This window comes from Coffea arabica, chromosome 2e, assembly GCF_036785885.1.
Source record: "Coffea arabica cultivar ET-39 chromosome 2e, Coffea Arabica ET-39 HiFi, whole genome shotgun sequence".
Lineage (NCBI taxonomy): Eukaryota > Viridiplantae > Streptophyta > Magnoliopsida > Gentianales > Rubiaceae > Coffea > Coffea arabica.
The window spans coordinates 28,492,082-28,512,123 of record NC_092313.1 but is presented as its reverse complement, the minus strand read 5'-3'; the positions used below and the strand labels follow the sequence as shown (position 1 = coordinate 28,512,123).

General features: G+C 36.0%; 1 protein-coding gene across 2 annotated transcripts; it reads left to right on the top strand.

Moving 5' to 3' along the window:
• The first annotated feature begins 1,204 nt into the window (after positions 1-1,204).
• Positions 1,205-19,097, top strand: LOC113732290 (alpha-N-acetylglucosaminidase-like). 2 transcript variants are annotated; one of them, XM_027257983.2, is made up of 20 exons: positions 1,205-1,652; positions 2,400-2,473; positions 3,334-3,545; positions 4,210-4,331; positions 4,668-4,756; positions 6,151-6,245; positions 6,335-6,416; positions 7,070-7,176; positions 7,802-7,832; positions 8,714-8,831; positions 9,818-9,868; positions 10,737-10,846; positions 11,043-11,145; positions 13,703-13,801; positions 15,275-15,385; positions 15,945-16,192; positions 17,398-17,635; positions 17,885-17,963; positions 18,062-18,320; positions 18,565-19,097. In XM_027257983.2, the coding sequence occupies exons 1-19, from the start codon at positions 1,428-1,430 to the stop codon at positions 18,295-18,297; spliced, it is 2,430 nt and encodes an 809-aa protein (XP_027113784.1). In that variant the 5' UTR covers positions 1,205-1,427; the 3' UTR covers positions 18,298-18,320; positions 18,565-19,097. The 2 variants fall into 2 exon arrangements, with proteins under 2 accessions (XP_027113784.1, XP_027113782.1); XM_027257981.2 differs by lacking the exon at positions 18,565-19,097 and having other exon boundaries at positions 18,062-18,482.
• Positions 19,098-20,042: the final 945 nt, after the last annotated feature.

The window sequence follows — 20,042 nt, the reverse complement described above, 5'->3', positions numbered from 1 at the left end:
GACACCGCTGCCCACGGCCGCGCGACTCCAGCGACACCACAGCCCTTCTCTCTCCCTTGCAACGCCAACGAAGCCACCACCACCTCACGCGACTCCAGCCCAACCGCCGCCTCTCGCTCGCGCCACGCCCCCTGGCTCCACCGTGCGCCGTCGTTCCTCTTTGGCCGCGACCCAAAGCCCTCGCGCGTTCTCTCTCCTCTTCGCAACTCCCACCTTGCCGCCGTTCCTCTCAGCTCCCTCCACCACAGCGCAGGGATGGGGGATGGGGGTTGCGGCCAGAGGGAGAGGGAGAGGGAGCTTTTGCAGGGGTAGCGGGGCTGAGGGACAAGGCGGGGGGAGGGAGGTGGCGGGGCAGAGGGGGAAGGGGGTGGCGGGGGAGAAGAGGGAAGGGGGGAGGGGGGTGGCGGAGGTAACGGGGAAGGGGAAGAGGGAAGGAAGAAGAAGAAGAAAGAAAAGAAAAAAGAAAGAAAGAAAAAGAAAAAGAAAAAGAAAGAGAAAGAGAAAAGGAAAGAAAAAAAGAAATGGAAAAAAATTTTCACCTTACAAAACCTTCTACAAAATTTTTCTACTTACAAAAACTTCTACAAAATTTTTTCAAAAACTTCTACAGTGCACTACAGTAAAGTTTTAGACAAACTCCCAAAAAACTCAGGTTCCAAACAGGCCCTTTTTCAAAAGCTTCTACAGTGTACTACAGTAAAATTTTAGATAAACTTCCAAAAAACTCAGGTTCCAAACAGGCCCATAGTAACAAAGGCAATGATGTCTTTGCTATAGTTATTATTTATAATGATATGGTGTGATTATCTACGATAATCCTATTTCTTTTGCTTATAAATTTGTTTACTTTTATAAGTTTGTTGATTTGACCAATTTACTATAATTCCACGCACTTGAACTGATTTAATTAAACCTATTACCATTCAGTTCTAATTCTACTATCTTCTTTAATGAATTTATTTGAATAAATATTTCATCACATGGGTTAAAACTCCCGTGCTTAGTGCAGGCTTCCCCCTAGTAATAATGATTAAATTCGTATTTTGTTTTCTCCATAATTTTTTATATTCCTTATTCCCTATATCAAATACCAATAGAGAGAAAAAAAAAGAATTTCCCTTCACATCACCATAAAACCAAATTAAACAAAAAAAAAAACTTTAATTTTTTTCTCCCCAATTCATTTTCAGGAGAACAAAGATTCAAAATTAGACCCCAAAAAAGAAAAGAAATAAGAATACAGAGGAAATGACGAGAAACGGTTTTGACTTTTGCCTTTTCTTCCTTGGGTGTTAAAGCTCCTATCTCATTACGGAATCATCAATCATAGACTAATCCAAAAATAAAAAAGATTGAACGAACAAAATCTGTACTAATACTGCTACAATGAACTAACAGAAACCAGCACCAACTCTCTACACCAAAACATGCAGATTTCAAATTCCTTGATCCTGCTTTCACTACTTTCATCGCTAATAATATGTTCATCATCTTCATCAATTCAAGAATCAGAAGCTGCTATCGAGTCCCTGCTGAAGCGTTTGGACAGTAAAAGATCACCTGCATCAGTGCAAGAAGCTGCAGCCAGGGGTGTACTCCAGAGGTTGCTTCCAACCCATTTGTCCAGTTTTGAATTCAAGATTGCCTCCAAGGTATACAACCACATCAATTTCTTGAACTTTTGTGTGGTCTGGGTTTTTTCCATTTTGTGCTGATATGAAAGTTTTGAGTTTATAATTTGACTACAATTATTGGTTTTTACTCATTTTCTACTTTTTCTCTAAAGTTTCCGCTCATAAGTTGGAAGTTTGAAGCAATCAAGAGCAATTTGATTTATGAATGTTTTAAAGCCCAGCAATAGTATCTTTAAAATTTGTTCAGTGGACAAATCAATTGTTCGACTTTGAGACCCCAGAAGTTAATATGATGTATATCTATTTTGCAAAATTTTTTCCTGGTCCGACAAGAAGAACTAGAATTTGCAGGGGTCCAATGTGCGATATATATGGTATTGATTGTCTCCTGATAATTTTGGCATTACCAAGTTTGTGCCTTTACAATGCCTTAATGATGTGCATTGTCCATGCAGTTGAAGGTCAAATTCTGATTAAGAAAATAGAGTTGTCAGCATTTCTATGACTTGGAGTACGATAAAGATTTACAATTTGTAAATTGCAAGGGGTACTTGTCCTGCTGGAAGGAGCCGATGGATGATGTTATCTGTTAGGACAGTGATATAACTCCTTTTTACTCATGCTACTTGAGCTGACTCTATATACATTTCTAAAGAATAATGATGACTAAGTGCAAGATTCATCTGTTAAGTTGTTTGCTTGTAACTGTATTGCTGCTTGTATGATATGTGAAACCTACTTCTGCTTGTTGATTGTAAACATCAGGATGGCTGTGGTGGACGCAGCTGCTTCCGGATAAGCAATTACAAAAGCTCAAGGAGAAATTCTCCTCAGATACTGTATGTGACTATGTCTTACTTTTAATCTGGTAAATAGAAGGATGATATATAGACATAATTTTCTCATAAACATAATGTTTACTTCTATTTACCATCCTATTAGAAACACATAATTTTCTCATGTGTTGTAATTTACTGGAAAAAGTTTGAGGATCATATTGGTCATCTAACTGAATGAAAGGTAAAGACAAGAAACCTCTAATTGATTCTAAAATATTAATTATGCAGACTTACAATGAATGTATGGTGAAGGCGATTTCTCTTGCTGCTTCAGCAGGAGTTTTAGCAACCTTCCACTGTCGTGTTGCCACTCTGTACTTTTTGTTAGGCACATAAGGCTTACACTTATCAGAATGTTCCTACTTGTTCTATTATGGGTTTAGGTGCAACTACCCTGCCATAATCATTTAGAAGGCCATTACATGGAAAGAACAATATTTCTGAGAACTTTGATTTCTTTGTTAGATTTGGAAAGGGCTATAGACAATTTTGGTGGATAGTCATTCCTCATATTAGAAACTGATTGAATTTCTTGAGATTTGCACTTTTGGTCTCTGAAACATATTTATAACTTTTAGATCTTTATTCCAATAACATCTAGGACTCCATTTACCCTTCAGTTTGTTTGGGGTTCATATGTACCCATTTTTCCTGCTTCAAGAGCTTTAGTAGGTTTACTCTGTCTGTAAGCTACTTGTGCATGGAAGAATTTCATTTTTGAGTTACTCTCTTTTTATCTTCTTGAAAGTATATGTATTTATGGAAAGGACAGATGGTAATTACTAAGATGCTTAAATTGAGGTCTGAACTCTCCCTCTCTCTCTCTCTCCCCCTCTCCCTCCCTCCCTTCCCGTGCTCAGAATTGAAGGAACTACTGCAACTGAAATCACATCAGGCCTGCATTGGTATTTAAAGTATTCGTGTTATGCTCATGTTTCATGGGATAAGACAGGGGGCATTCAGATAGCATCAGTTCCTAAGCCAGGAGCACTACCTCGTGTAAGTGATAATGTGGTGATAATTCAGCGGGCTGTGCCATGGAACTATTACCAAAATGTAGTAACTTCCAGCTGTAAGAATCACATCTTCCACAATTTATTGCTTTTTTGTTACTTAAAGAGTGCTGTCCCACTTACATGTGTTTTGGGGCTAGTGTATTCTAGGCTATTCATTATGTTAACTAATATTCTCAAAATCGCATGCTAAAATGATGAAATGAATTTAAAAGCATTGGAAATTGTGTCTATATTTGTCAAATGTGTTTTCTTTTTAGATTTTTCTTTTTTATTTTTCTGATGTTTTGGTTTCAGTTTAATCTTTTCATCATTTGAAAGAGAAAAGAAAGTCATTTTGCTGTAACAGCCTGTGTGCTAGACTACCAGAAGGACATGTAATAAGCCAGCCAATTGCTAGTTATTGACCATAATATGATGGTAAGCTTGAAAGATGTGTAGAACACAGCTGTTATGTATTGGATGTAGGGATTACGAATTGGCAGGTCATCTGTGGTGTGGGATAGTTTTAAATTGATATTTGGAAATGGCCTATTCATATTGAAGTTTTTTAGACCTAATAATAGATTAGTGGCCTATACTGTGGAAACTAGCATTTTTTGGGATTTCAAAATGATGAGACAGAAGCAGTAAGTCTCTTAACGTGATGACTATTTGAACTCATTAGGTATGCTTAAGAAGCTGCTATTAATAGCTTAGAACAGTTCTTTATTGTGTATGCAGATTCATACGTTTGGTGGGACTGGGAAAGGTGGGAGAAAGAGATAGATTGGATGGCACTTCAGGGAATTAATTTACCTCTAGCTTTTACGGGCCAAGAAGCCATATGGCAAAAAGTTTTTACGGTATGTACTTCATAATTTCTTCATTTTATTTAAAATTTCTGTTAAATTGGTTTATCTCATTGCTTAGTTCTAATATCTTGGAAAAAGAACTCTAGGAGCCATTTTTAGACTCCAAAATTTAGGACCAATATGATTCATTAGCCAGCCTGATGCCCTGAGTGAAAAGTCAATGATACCAGCATATGATTCATTTGCCAGCCTGTGCATGAATTCATTTCTTTAACATGGTACTTTTTTAGATTCTAGCTGGTTTGATTGATCAAACTCTTGCTGTAAAGTGTTCTTTGTGTTGTTGCCATGTTTCCTGATGATAATCTGATTCCTTTTACTTGACAGGAAGATTTTAATATCACAGCAGAAGATTTGAATGATTTCTTTGGTGGACCTGCCTTTCTTGCTTGGGCGCGCTTGGGAAACTTACATGCGTGAGCACATAGCACACATATGCTCACATACTGTTTCCATGTATATCATGAATATCTGAATAATTCTTATCTACTTTTGAGTTGATGGAGCAATGAGTGCTCTGATTGTCTAAGGCACAACATGCTAGTACAACTACACTATCTTCGTTTACATGAAAAATTTACTTGTAGTCAAATTACACCCGAAATAAAAATTTCTTTAAATATAGTTTTCTGGGCATATGGTAATAGACAGCTTTGATTGGTAGGTCGGAAGTGGGAAAGAAGGGTAACGGCACTCATTCTTTTTGTTTGGCTGAGGGTCTTAGAATTTCCTCCATGAGATTGATTGCCCAGCAACAGAAATAACTCATTCCCCTCCTTTGTGAAATAGCTGTTTCACTGTTTTAAATTCTTCTAGTACTGTAATATAGCAATTGGTGTGTTATGAGACTTATCTCATCATTGTTATATTTGCATTGGTCATTATCATTGTGATTATAGCTAGGATATTACAGTAACAATGATATTAACACAGATGATGTCGTAGCAAAATAACTGTTGTATTTAGACCCCCAAAACAGGAGATTAGGATATAACTGTAATTGTTGCTATAGCAGTGATAGCTATTATATATACTGTAATAGAATACAGAATATTTCTGAAACTATTTCCCTGTTGTTTTTGAAACAAAAGTAAGCAGATAAAAGGTTGATATTCTCTCCATCTCAATATAAGTCATGTGATTGCCCATTTTTTTATTTTTGGTTACACATGCTATCTTTGAGATAGGATACAGCAATATCTTTTAGAGGAGAGAGAAACTTAAAGGTTAAGATCTTTCTGTGCAATTAATGGGATATGGAAGAAAGAAAATCCATTAAATGGCTAATTACGGCCCACAACAAGAACAACATTCCCCTAAAATTTTCAATTTGCCATGCAGAAAAATAGTCAAGTACTAGGTGTACTGCAGTTATCTACATCTTCTTATGATCCATGGTTACATGGTCACTTGACTGGTAAGGAGATGGTGGATAAATGACAAGTATGAAAAATAGAAGAGGAATATTTAGCTAAATAAAAGCATATGGACTGTTGATAAATTAGATTATAAACCATAAAGATTTCAGCTTTACTTTTGTGTATTGTAATTCTTGAAATATGTCTTGGATTTTACATTCTATCATGCCTTGAAAAAGCTAACTTGTTATCTCCATTATTTACATGATTTCAAATAACTTGTTCACTAGATATCAGACTTTTTAACTGTATTGCATACTTGACCTTTTGGCTTCTCTAGTTTTGCTTCATTAGTTTGGGTGTGCCACTGGTCTGTTTTGCTTATATTGTCATCTGCAGTTTAATATCTACCCTTGTGAAAAGATTTACATCCAATGTCTATCATTTTGCAGGTGGGGTGGGCCTTTGTCTCAAAATTGGTTGGATAAACAGTTGCTGTTGCAAAAACAGATATTAGCCCGGATGTTGGAGTTAGGCATGACTCCAGGTATGCAATCGTATCAAAATCAAACACCTTTTGTCTGTTCCACATGTCAACTTGTGCCTTTGGAAACTAATTATGTTCTCTTTTACTAGTGCTCCCATCGTTCTCTGGAAATGTTCCAGCTGCACTAAAAGCAATTTATCCGTCTGCCAACATAAGTAGACTTGGGGAATGGTATATGGCTTTGGCCTTTAATATGCTTAGTCATTACCCTTTTATCCCCCTGCACTTTCTTTGTCCTTTATTTCAATATTCAACGCATGTCAAGGTCATGGATGATGTTATTATGACATTCTGAATCCACTGCTGACTTTCTCTGCATTTTATCCTAAGATGAGTTAAGATCTGTGTACTTTTTTGGGCTTGTCACAACTATGCTTGGTAATCTTCTGGTAGAAGTAAAATGAACAAACGCATTTTTTGCTCCTCTTTCAAATGTAACAATTACAAACCAAATGCAGGTCTGAATCTGGTGATGAGTAGTTAGACAGCCATCTGTATTCTTGCGATCTCAAGTATTGGTCCAGGCATTTATTCAAGTGGAAAACCTTTCTAGGTTCCATTCTTTTTTCTGCTTTCAATGGTTTGTCTTATTGAAATATTGATTAATGGAGTAGAAAATTCTCTTCCTGGTTCTTTATCACCCGACATCATTATAAGATCCAAGTCACTTGAGTTTTTCTTGAATTTTCATTTGGTATATTATTTCTTATTCATGTCAATTTCTTCAGCTGTTTGTTTATAGTCTGGAAAATTTTCCTTTTACCTGGATATTGGTAAACTGTATTTTTTTTTCCACAAAATGAGCTGTTTTGCATCTATTTTAGGAACACTGTTGATGCTGACCCTCGATGGTGCTGCACTTTCCTTCTTGATCCTTCTGATCCTTTATTTATTGAAATTGGGGAGGCATTTATCAAGTGGCAGTTCAAAGGTAAAATGTTCATCAATCTTTTATCTTGTCTGTGCTTAAAACAAGATGAAATATATACATTTTGATTTAATACAATGCAGTTTGTTAACAACTTAAAAAAAAAAAAAAGGAACAATGAAAATCAATTTTATATTTGTTTATTTATTTATTTTTACGGGTTTCAGATTTGTTACATCAAATGTCATTTCAATTCCTCCCTGGTGCTCTGAATTTGTTTAAAACTGTTTCTTTCCATTATAACTTGCTTTTCAATATATTTCTCATTACATGCATATTTCTTGTAACATGAACACCTCGAAGATTAAGCAGTTGGACGGTTAGAATTTCATTATCTTGATGGCCTTATGACAGAGGATTTCTTCTGTGGTTATGCATTAATTTATATGAGATTTCATGTTGAAGGGAAAATCATTCATGATACATTCTGCATTTTGCTTGGTTTGTTTTCATTTGGTAATTTGTAATTTCTGGGGCATTTGGTTCAGTTTCTTGTGCTATCAGCACATGATAATGATCCACTGGGTCCATGGTGTTTTAGAGAATTTTATAGTCTGGTGTTTTAGAGAATTTTATAGTCTGTTTTTGTATAATATTGACTGTGCTCAATTGTTATATTTTCATGCAGAATATGGAGATATCACAAACATTTATAACTGGTATGTGTAATAAAGTTCATTGATTACCAAGGGAAGCTTATCCTATTTGTTTTCTTTCCATGGGAGAGTACTCCTAAACCATGTCAACACATTTTTTTTTTTTTGACAACATGAATATTTTGATAATGGTGACCATCTTATTAGATGTAAGAGTTGGTACATGTCATGTGATTCTATAATACTTATATAGCCTTCCTCCCAATAGGTCAAGTTTTTAGATAGAGTGGCAATTTTAACATGACTTAAGGGTGGAGAAAGATCTAGAGTTTAGTTTGAACCCTTATGCAAATTTCGCACTTCACACATGCTTTGGCTGTCAAAAAGAATGTGTCTGGACACGAGGATTTGTCTTAGAGTACAAGGAGATGTAAATGTTTCGTCCCTCTAAGAGCTTAAGCATGACAGATTCATCTAACTGAACCCACACTAAAAGGACCACAAGCTCAGTGGCTAATAGTAGACAAGTTAGATGTTGCCTACAGAAAGGGGTCATGCTTGTAGTTCTGATTTATGACTTATATCCAAGGTTTTTCAGCTGTATGCATGCATGTATGTGTTTTTTTTTTATCTTCTTTAGGTTTTTTGTACCTTATGTCAACTTCTGTCTGTACTTCTGTAGTTTGTACTACTGTTATTTGTTTATTTTGGATTTTCTACGTGTTCTGGCTATCATCATGATGATCATGACAGGCTGTTTTATGCTATCTGATCTTGCTTTCATTTTCTAGTCCAGGTTTGCAGGTATTTTCTTTTGTTTCATTATGTATTTGAGAAAGTCGTGTATTTTAGCAGTTCTTCCACGTGGTATTTAAAGCCTTCCTTTGCTCCTTATGGAGTAAGTTTGTCTATATGTGATCTTACAGAGATAGCATGTTATGCAGTGATACATTTAATGAGAACAGCCCTCCTACTGATGATCCAACATATATATCTTCTCTTGGTTCAGCTGTCTACGCAGCAATGTCTAAAGCGGATAAGGATGCAGTTTGGCTAATGCAAGTATGTCCTTAAAAGGCCACTTAGTCTCTTATTCTAATTGTCTGTTCAGTTCTGTAATTTGACATTCACTGCATTCATTGTCAGTTATATTGGTCATTTTCTGCTAAAATGGTCTTTAGATTGTACCAAGAAAAATATATTGTCGGAATTAATAAAAGACATAAATGTTCTTCTGCCAGAATTAATTGATAGTTTGATTGCGGACCTTTTTTATTCCCTTTGTTTTCTGTCTTGACCCAATATCTCTGTGATTATTTAAGTTAGTTGTCTGCTTTTTGGTTGAACTCAATAGGAGCAGACGTTAACACAAAAATCTTTATTTCGAAGTCCTCTTAGGTAGGAGTGTTATTAACAAGTTTGAATTGGACTTATTGTGATAAGGGCCTTCCGTGATATTCCTTGATTTACAGTTACTTCTACTAGGAATGTTTTTCATTAACACCAAACTGGATGTTAGGCAAAGTCATTCTTGTTTTTTGGATATGCACGCAAAACTAATGGCATTAATATTTCAACATTGTTTCTGCAGAACAGGAGCATTAGGTAGCATGATATGCAGTTGGGATCTCAGATGTAATATAAAATGTTGGAGGTCCTGACACAATGATAAAACTTCAAGGAATCATGTAATTAGTAGTTTGGTACTGAAATTCGTAAGCCACAAAGTGTAAGCTGAAGAAAAGTACTATATTCACTATGTACTACCCTTCTAAAACTAGGTAAATACTAAAACCTAAGACGAGCAAAAAGCAAATAAAGTAGTCAAATACCCAGCCCTTATAACGGGTTTAACTCTCTTGTTGTCTCCTTTCCCATTTTTCATTTTGAAACAAAAAGGAGAAATAGCTAGGAAATGGAATTTATATCATGGCAAGACTTCATGATGTTCTTTTTTTTTCTTTTTTTTTTAATATGAAGTGTGACTGTCATAGCTGTCTTATTTTGGATGATAAATGAACTGAAGAATGGTCATTTACAATCTTCAGGGTTGGCTATTCTATTCAGATTCATCATTTTGGAAACCACCACAAATGAAGGTATGCATATTCAATGGCTTTAGCTGCTTCCTCTGGTTTTGCTTTGAGTCTGTTTGCACTCTTTTCATGCTTTCTGGTAGTCTTTTTCTGTTTGTTTATCCAGCTTTTCTTGAGGGTATTACAACTCAAAGAAGTTAAACTTCCTTTGCTCCATGATCTATAAATTATATCGTTTTTCAATCCTAATAAGTTGCAGCCATATGGAGAAACACTTTCAGCACATAAAGCTTATTGCATCCCCCTATGAATAGAAAACTTTATTCCTTATACAGACAGGGTTCTTTTACTTGATTAATAAAAAGAGTACAGTTGAAAAGAAACAAAAATGAAGAAAGGTTACCTACTTCAACAGACATTAGGTATCTACAGGTGATAATTTCTTAAGAGGCAGGAATTCTCGAACATACTGCTGGAAAGGTGCAAAATCAAGAAATAGTGAGACCTGTCTTCCATTTTCCATGGGATTTCACCATATGCATATAATACTGTCTAAAATAAAATTTGTATCGCCCTGGCTAGCATTAAGAGCTCTGAGTTTTGTTTTTCGGTAAAGGAATGATTTTTGACCATTATAGGTGCATTAATTTGCTCTTAGGTAATATTTCTTGCTGGTAACATATATATTTTATGTAAAAGGTCTAATCATTGAAATATATTGACTCCTTATGAAAAGGAAAGAGATGTATCTTTGAACTTCTTGACTTTCCTCATTTGGCTCTTATTTCTACCTTTTGGTCCTTCTGTTAACTTAGGTCTTTTATCATCTAATTTTCCCTTGGAGCCATATTTATTAAATGTTAACTGTCCCTTATTGAAGTTATTTTAGTTTTGCGGTTGTTTAACCATTATCTTGATTTGTTTGTCACAGGCACTTTTGCATTCGGTTCCATTTGGGAAGATGATAGTTCTTGATCTATTCGCTGATGTAAAACCAATATGGAAGTCATCCTCTCAGTTTTATGGAACTCCTTATATCTGGTAGTTACTGTATTGCTGCAGATCATTGTGATTTTTCATTCTTTCGTGAGCTTTATGTTTTTCATTCTTTTATGAGCTTTATGTTCAGAACGTACTTTCTGTTCTTTTTTTTTTTTAATCTTGTCAACCATATTGGAGAAGCTTGGGATGCTGTCTGCACGTACTTCCAATTTTCTAAATATCCAAAACATATCAGGTGTATGCTGCACAATTTTGGTGGCAATATTGAAATGTATGGGGTATTGGATGCAGTCGCTTCAGGTCCTATTGATGCACGTCTGAGTGAAAATTCAACTATGGTATGTTTTATTCTACTAATAATTCTTGCCTGCAAATATCCTGCTCCTAATACTGGCCAAACACAGAGAACAGAATCTGATTCCTAACAGTAAAAGAAGAAGGTTCTATGGACTATTTTTCTCAATGAACTCTTTATTCATCCATTGGTTCACAGGTATAGGACATCCATTCTGCATTTTATCATTTTCAGCCTTGTAAATTGTGTACTACCTGAAGTAGTTTAGGTAAGAAATGACACACCATTCATGAGAATCAAGACAGAATGTGAAGTTTTCTGGACTTCAATCGCTTATAATCATGAAGGGATCATTAATCAATACAATAGTAATTAAAAAATAATAATCTGTAATTTTTGATGGATGAGTCATTTAAGCAAATATTTCATTTTTTATTTAAAGTTTGAAAAATATTGTTCCTTTCTTCCAAAAATATGAGAGTCAACTTCTTGGAAATTGACTTCACAAAGTATACTCCATGGTTGGGTACTTCTACACACAATAAATAATATTCCTCTTAAAACCACAATTCTGTTTTCTGGCTCTGATGCAAAAAGCAGCTTATGATGTGGTGATCATCAACTTGGAGTCTTGCGGAGCATCCAAAATTACTTCACATGCCTATCTCCAAAATCGTTATGATTTGTGGAAACTACAAAGAAGGCAGCAAGAGTTCCTAACCAAATCGTGCCTATCCCAATTTCGGTCAGAGCCAACAGGTAAGAATCAATAGTGATAGGGAGAAACACCTCGAGAGAGTCCACCAAAGAGCCCAATATGTAAGTCAGGAACCCAATTCTGACCCAAAAGTTTAAGCCTTTAGGTCTTGAGCCCTCACTTACATATTAATCGCTCTTTTTCCATCTCTCGGACCAATGTAGGACATAACCCTTTACTGATGAATCTAACAAATCGCCCCCTTCATGAGTAACCCCCACATTAAACCCAAATTTACAAGCCCTTCTTTGAACCCACTTTAATACTCAACGCAAGCCCACCTTATCACTTAAGGTCATATCATCTCCCAAATATGGACCCACTCTTCTTTAAGATCCAAACTGCATTCTGGATCCCTACCAACCTTTGGCTCTTTGGTCTAACACCAACCAAACTCCTTGGCACTTTGGTCCACCACCAAAAAGAAAATTTTCACTGGTCCAACTCCGAGAAGAATCCACTTGCCCATGAGTAGTCTAGTCTCGCAACCTAAAGCGCTGATACCAATTTGATAGGGAGCAACACCTCGAAAGAGTCCACCAAAGAGCCCCATATGTAAGTCAGGAATTCAATTCTGACCCAAAAGCTTAAGCCTTTAGGTCTTGAGCCCTTACATATTAATTTCTCTTTCTCCATCTCTCGAACCAATGTGGGACATAACTCTTTACTCATGAATCTAACAAGTTGCCCATGCCCCAAGTTCCTGTTCAAGTATTGAAAGAAAGTCATGAACTCCCCAATTGAGAGAGGCCATCAAACAGGCACTGGAAGCAACCAAATTTTGCCTAAGTCCAACAACTCCACCACCACTAGGAAAATTAGGACTCAAATTGATGTGTGTGCTTTACAAGCTGAGGAGAAAGCACAGGCCTATGAGGTTGAAGAGGCACTGGAAACAACCAAAATTTGATGAAGAAGATCAACTGATATAAAGTAGAGGTTAACCAGGAGAGAAATTCTGGTGGTCTGAATATGTTGAAGTGGAGCTTAAGTGGAATAGTATTCTTTTGGTGTTTCCACTGTTTGATTGAGAAAGGGCAGATGGGCCACACTGAATATTGATGAATGTGGTCTCAACTCTGGATGGGCTTGAAACTCCAAGTGGATGAATGTATCCCATTAAGTTACCAGGCAAAAGAGCTGACAATTTGGACCATCTCTATCAATATTTTTGTTCAGTATGGAAGGGTGATAACTGATGGAAATTTCCCACCATGTTTTTGGACAGCTGATTTAGATCAAATTTGGCAGTTCCTTGTCAATTCAGGCTGTTTCAGGTTTAAAATTCTGGAACAGAGAATTCAGGTTCACCTGCAGTTTGAAAGTTGAAACTGATAGACTCATTTGACTAATATTTTTCCGTAATTCAGAAACTTCTTTGGGAGTATATGAGGTACACACATACTTCTTCTCAGAAACCTGAGAGACATTCCTATATTATATAATCAAACTTTAGAATCTATCCTAGACCAGAAATTTATTGAAGCCTAAAGAGAAAAATCCGTGTCATGTAGAGGATCATAGCCAACTACCATGCATAATAGTTGTACTGGCTGGTTATAGTGTTCATGGTACAGGTAAGCGTAGATTGAATATTGCTGAAAATAAATAATAAATAAATAAATAGGGTATAAATCGAATAACTATAATCCTCTTGCTTAGGTGTGGTGGTAATGCTAGAGTATATTTAACCTTCTCTCATTCTCATCATCTTCATGTGTTGATCATGTACTTTATGTAATTACGTATAGAATAGAATATGCTGCATATCTTAAGTTGACTATACAATCTTTTTTCCCTCCTACTTACTGCAGATTGTAAACAATTTGGTTTTTCTGGACAGGTTGGTGTTGGCATGTGCATGGAAGGAATTGAAAATAACCCAGTCGTATATGAGCTTATGTCTGAAATGGCATTTCGAAGTGATAAATTCCAAGTTAAGGTAATTGAAGTTCTTGTGTTACTAGTGATAAGAATCTCACATGCACATCACCGAGATTGAGCTGCATCTTGTCTGCTTTTTGCTCCCTTACTATAGTCAGAGTTGTTTCCAGTGATGTCAATAAGAACCCAGTGAGAGATTACCCTATAAAAACTGAGAAAGCAGAAATTAACTCAATCAGCCAGGATTGCATTTTACATTATGAAGTCTTAATGAAAGTGCTATTTTTCTGTAGATATGTCATTTTGGATTTTTCTTATTGAGTAAAATCATCCATAAGTTTTACTTTCAATTGAAAATAATCAGAAACCACTAAAGCTTCAAAAAAAGATAAATAAAGAAGATATTAACTCTCAACTTTCAATTGCACCAGTAGAACTCTATTGGATAAGATGGAATTCAATTCATCTTTCTTACTTTTGCAGTGTTCTCATGTTTTAAGTTGCCTTGTATATCTTTAGCATATACATATATTCCAGAAAAACTAATAAATAATGATGAGACAAATCATGTGATATTATTCAAGGTGCAGTGGCAGTTTTTTTTCCTTTTCATTCTTTTATTCATGTGCACTGGTATCTTTTCATTTGCTTGCAACAAGAAATGGAAAGCTTACAGGTATGCACACGGTACTGAATTCTCTCCTGTTATCCATATTTAGCAGTCCGGAAGGGGGGAGAATTAGTTACAGCACAAGTCTCACAGAAAGTGTTGCAAAATAAATAATTTTAAGCTATATATGTCAGCTCAATAAACCAAACATAAGCCCAAAAGTAAATCAAAAGTACATTGAAAGTGACTAAGGCCAGGTATATATAGTGGTTTGAATCCTCAATCCCTAATTCACTACTCAAGTTCTGACTCTCCTCGGAAATGGGCTTGTTCTTTGATTAAGCTCATTATTCATTCCGTACTCCTTCAAATGGTTGTTATGCAATCGCTTTGATTTATCAATGGCTTCAAGTAAATTGCTTTTTTCCAGGGAGATTTGAAGTATCGACTGGGTCAGTGGGAACATGATCCAAAGCAAATTTTAGGAAAGCTTAGGAACTCAAAATAATTTGTGGCATTTTGCAAAAAGATACTTTGAGATGAAGGGACTAATATAAGATCTGAGAACTACCCTATACCAAAAATGGTATCCTATCTAAGAAACATAACTACATTCAAATCCATCTCTCTTTTCTCTGAGTGTCACCAAGAACCTTTGTAATTCTGTCAACCCCATGAACAGAGGCAGGAAAAGGTTTCTAGGACTCATGTAAATATCTGCCGTATACAACCACTTCAACCATCAAATATGAGTATCATATCTTGGAATATCAAACTTGTGGAGCATAAACCAAAGGAATATTTACCTTCCTATGCGAAACTTAATATTGAATTGCAACACTATATAGTGCTTTTGGTTTCTCCATTACTGCTCTTGAATCATTTCTATTCTTGACGATGTAGTGTTATATACTTCTCCAGGAATGGCTGAAAGTGTACAGTCATAGACGATATGGTAAAGAACTGCACCAGCTTGAAGCTGCTTGGGAAATTCTTCATCAAACAATATACAATTGTACTGATGGAGTGGCTGTACGTATCCTTATAAACCATTAGCATGTTGTATTTTTCTGTTTTGAGTTAACTAAGATATTTAATTGTCAGAAGCACTAAACTGAACAGAGTGGCATAGAATACACGATGCAGGACTAAGTATTAAGAAAAATATTAAAAAATAGTTGATTCTTAGAATAAGTTCTCATGAATTGAATAATGATATCTTAATATTTTTTAATATTCTACTCTATAAAATATAGTGTTGTTTCCCATTGCTTTCTTTTATCATTATGCAGCATTGAGATATCTATCTGAGTCAGGACTATAGGATTGCACATTTGACAACTTGTTATAAATTATTCAGACAATAGAACTGTTAAGTGATGTGAATTTTTCTCATTTATCTCGTAGAGTTTGAATCAGTACAGAATTGAACAAGGCCATGCAGGATTAAGTTAATTTTCTAGGCAATTTTTCCTGGATATTTATTAATGTTAACTATCATAAAGGATTGTGCTGTTTATCTTCTAGTTTCTGAACACTCTCACATCATGTTTGCAACTCATTATTCTTCTGAAAAATCAATTTTGTCCAGGATCACAATACAGACTACATAGTCCAATTTCCAGATTGGGATCCAACACTTCATACCAGATCCGATTTGCATCAAGAAAATCAGATGCAAAAGATTCCTGGAATATACCGAAACAGAAGGTTTATGCTCCACGAAATAAGCTCCCCGTTACCTCAGCCACATTTGTGGTATGATACTCAGGATGCGATTGCTGCATTAAAGCTTTTTCTTGATGCAGGAAATGAGCTTGCTGGAAGTCTCACATATAGGTAAGGTTGCATATGGGTGGTCAAATTGGGATGAGTTTCCACTTTCTTCTCCTTCCTACATTCCTTTTTTTCTTGAACTAAATGTGTTTGTTGCATGTGTCTGTCTGTCTATCTGCTTGTGTCTCTCTTTTCTGTCCTGCCACAAGTATTGAGAGAGAGACAGAGAGAGAGAGAGAGAAGTGAAACTTCAGGATATGTCATCTGTTGATTAGTTTTAAGAACTGTAAAGTCTAGATAGTATTCTTGTTTACCTGGACATGCATACTGTTGGTATACTAAGATTTTCTGTTTTAATCTATCAACATAGAAAATATTTTACCCAAATCATAATAGAGTGTAACATGTACATTTTGAGATTACCTTATAATATGTGAAAGTTGAAACTGTAAACTTACATCCGGATTATTTACATGAGACTACATGTGACAAAATTCAGCTACAGTGTGCTAATTTTCTTGAAGGACTTTTACTCTTACACATATGTGGTTGGAAACATGCCATACATTGGTTATTATGACACTTATGAAATGTTTCATGTGATGGTGGCCAAAAAACCAAAATGGTCCTTACTAGTTACCCAATTTTGCTCGTGTATTTCCCTCTAAGAATATAAAGTTCAGCTGCAAATTAAAACACTATTGCCCATTTCTATCTCATGTTTAATCTCTTGCTTTAGCTTTCTGGCAGGTTGATCATTCTTCCAACTGATTCATTTTTCCAAAACTTTTGTGGTCAAAAATGTTGAAAGAAATTAGCAGATATATAGTAATTTGAAGGGTAAAGTTGAAATGAAAATGGAGAAGAGAGATCTCTGGTTGTAGATACTAAGAAAAGAAATGAGAACGGGATCCAGAAGTTACAAGAAGGAAATTTTATAGTTTAGAACTTCAAAATTTTGGTCCTCAATGTTACAAGAAGGGAAACCAACAAAGTAGAAGAAAAGTTAGAGAAGGAGGCATGGTTACCTGAGAGATGCTTTCTACATTTGTGAAAGCTAAATTGTGGTCAACCCTCTAACAATGTTGTCAACATGAAAAGTCAAGATTAAAAGGGGAGATTCCAAACGGGACATGCACATGGCATAAATGCACTGTCTGAAACTTTTCTGAAGCAAATTAACGAGTTGAACTTTTCGCTTGAAATATTGGAAGTTTAAAGTAGATGAATGTTGCAATCACCACTGATCACATATTTTGTTGGAACAGGTATGATTTGGTTGACTTGACTAGGCAGTCACTATCAAAGCTTGCAAATCAGGTATATTTGGATGCCATAAGTGCTTTCCAAAATAAGGACGCCAATGCCTTAGCGGTCCAGAGTCAAAAATTTTTACAACTAATTAAGGACATTGATGTGCTTCTTGCTGCGGATGATAATTTTTTACTTGGAAGCTGGCTTGAAAGTGCAAAAAGCTTGGCAGTTAATTCTGATGAGGCAAAGCAGGTCAGAATCATATTCTTACCTTTTCCATCAGTTTGATCAACTTAAGTCCAGCATTAAGCTTGTGATTGCATTCTCTTGGTGGTATCTTTTGTTTTCTACAGAGATTGCACACCTTTCATACAGATATTAGAGCAGGCCATCCATTCTTCTGTCAATGCTGTACACTTTATCTGTGTAAAATAAATTAGAATAGGGACTGAATGATTGATTGTTTGACTTTCTTTTTTTGTTTGTTTTCATTTTCTAAAGTATGAGTGGAACGCAAGGACACAAGTGACAATGTGGTTTGATAACACAAAATACATTCAAAGCAAGCTTCATGACTATGGTAACGTACTTTCAAAATGTTTTTACCTGCTACAATCTAATTAACTATTCTTATCTGGGCTCTTGATCAGTGTTAATATTTCACTCATCTGTGATCAGCAAATAAGTTTTGGAGTGGGCTGCTCCAAGGATATTATTTCCCACGAGCTTCAATGTACTTCAGTCATTTATCAAAAAGCTTGAGTGAGGACAAGGCATTCACGTTGGAGGATTGGAGAAAGGAATGGATAGCATATTCAAACGAATGGCAAGCGGGCACAGAGCATTACCCAGTGAAGGCCCAAGGCGATGCCCTTGCCCTTGCAAAAGATCTATACGTGAAGTACCTGAGATAAGAGTCATAAGACAACTATTTTAGGTTTTTCCTTGCTTTGACTTTTCTTTCCTGTTCTTTGTCAGGGAGAGGAGGTTAAAAATGAGATATCTCAGTTGTTTATCTGGAATGTAAAATTCTGAAACTTGTTGGAACTATTTGCAACATTTTAAATTTACTTGAAAGATTTGAGTTCTTAAAGAGAAACTTGGGCATAATATTTTTGGACAAATGTTGATGCTGCATGATGAATATGCACTCTTGATTGAATATTCTTGATTCTTTGCAGGTCAAAGTAGAAAATTTAGTGTTGTCCTTGCGTTGGCTAGGACTGGAAACTGAGAAGGATGGATTATGCAAAGGATTTTTTTTTTTTTTTGGTGCTTTGAAGTTGATCCCTTTGCTGACATAGCAGAGAACAGCTGAGACGAAGAAAAAATATATACATAATGTGATCATGTTCCAGTATGATTTTGTGGATTAGTCAGGGACCTCTCTGTTAAACCAAGATTAGTTAGCAGAAAATTTACTGTTGAAGTAAGCACATTTGTCTCTGCATAGTGCATACAGGAAAACTCTTTTTTTAGGGGAATGCAGGCAAGCTTTTGAATCCCAGGTAACAAATTCAAACAGCCTTGAAATTATCGAAAGCCAGAAGAATGTCTCCGATGGCATGAGGCCTTGGTTAAACCCCACAGTTATCCTTCTGGAAGTCAAAATCTTTAGGGCAGCACAAGCTACACAACTGCATTTGTCATTGTTTTCATTGGATTGTTGACAATGTCCCAATTCTACAAATATAGACAATGTTATTGTGGTTGATATACTTCTAACCATGTGGAATGGTATCAACTGATTTCAGTATGTTCCAAGATGTAGGGAATGTGAAAGTCTGAACCATTATATATAAAGGCTGTAAAATTGCCAGAGCAGTACTGCTTGGAAAGTAATAATGAAAATTTAAGCATGTAAGAACATATCCAAGTTAGATCCATTGAGAAGATATTGACATGTCAATTAGGATTAGGTGGAATGACTTGGAAATACCAGCAGTGGAGTTAAAAATAGAAACGGCAATGTAAATTTTTTTCAAGCCAGTTGAATGATCTACTACCTTTCAAAGACATAATAATACAGGTTCTTTTCTAGCTAGTCTGATGCATTTGAATTTTTGAAGAATGACTAATATATAATTAGTCAATATTTCAGTGTTCAATAATACCTCAGGGAGCAGTCAGGGGACTCATGGCCATGGGACCAAAAGAAAATGAAAGTGACAATAAAAGTCTTCAGCTGGAGCTGCGAGATTGTCTGGACGGATTTGGCGGAATTCAGTATTGGATGATCCATGTTCCCCTCCAGCAGCCCAGCCCACATTACCGAGGGAAATGTATCATTCAAACAAGCTTTCGGCCCCTCACATGATGATAATTTTGATAAATGATTTAGCTACATGATGATAATTCTGACAAATGACTCAACCTGCTATACAAAAACCTTATCAAGAATAGAAAACAAAAAAAAGCAATAATTCAAGTAAGTTACAGGAAAAATTAGCACTATAGAAGGAGAGAGATGAAGACAAAAGAAGAAGCCTTGAAGAGAGCATAAGAGGCAACCGAGCCATCAAATTAGGGATGGCCACAGGGCGGCATTGGGGTGGGGTCCCCTCTCCCACCTTGCTGCCCACTAATTTCCCCACCCCTGCCCCCACCTCGTCCCCCTACCCCCTCCCCTCGCTCCGCCTTGCTTCTTCCACGGGACTAA

Excerpts from the sequence above, each read along its gene's own strand:
- LOC113732290 (XM_027257983.2), top strand. The coding sequence starts at position 1,428 with ATGCAGATTTCAAATTCCTTGATCCTGCTTTCACTACTTTCATCGCTA. Across the intron at positions 2,474-3,333 it reads AGAAATTCTCCTCAGATACT|AATTGAAGGAACTACTGCAA; the intron begins GTATGTGACTAT and ends TCCCGTGCTCAG. Across the intron at positions 4,757-6,150 it reads CGCTTGGGAAACTTACATGC|GTGGGGTGGGCCTTTGTCTC; the intron begins GTGAGCACATAG and ends ATCATTTTGCAG.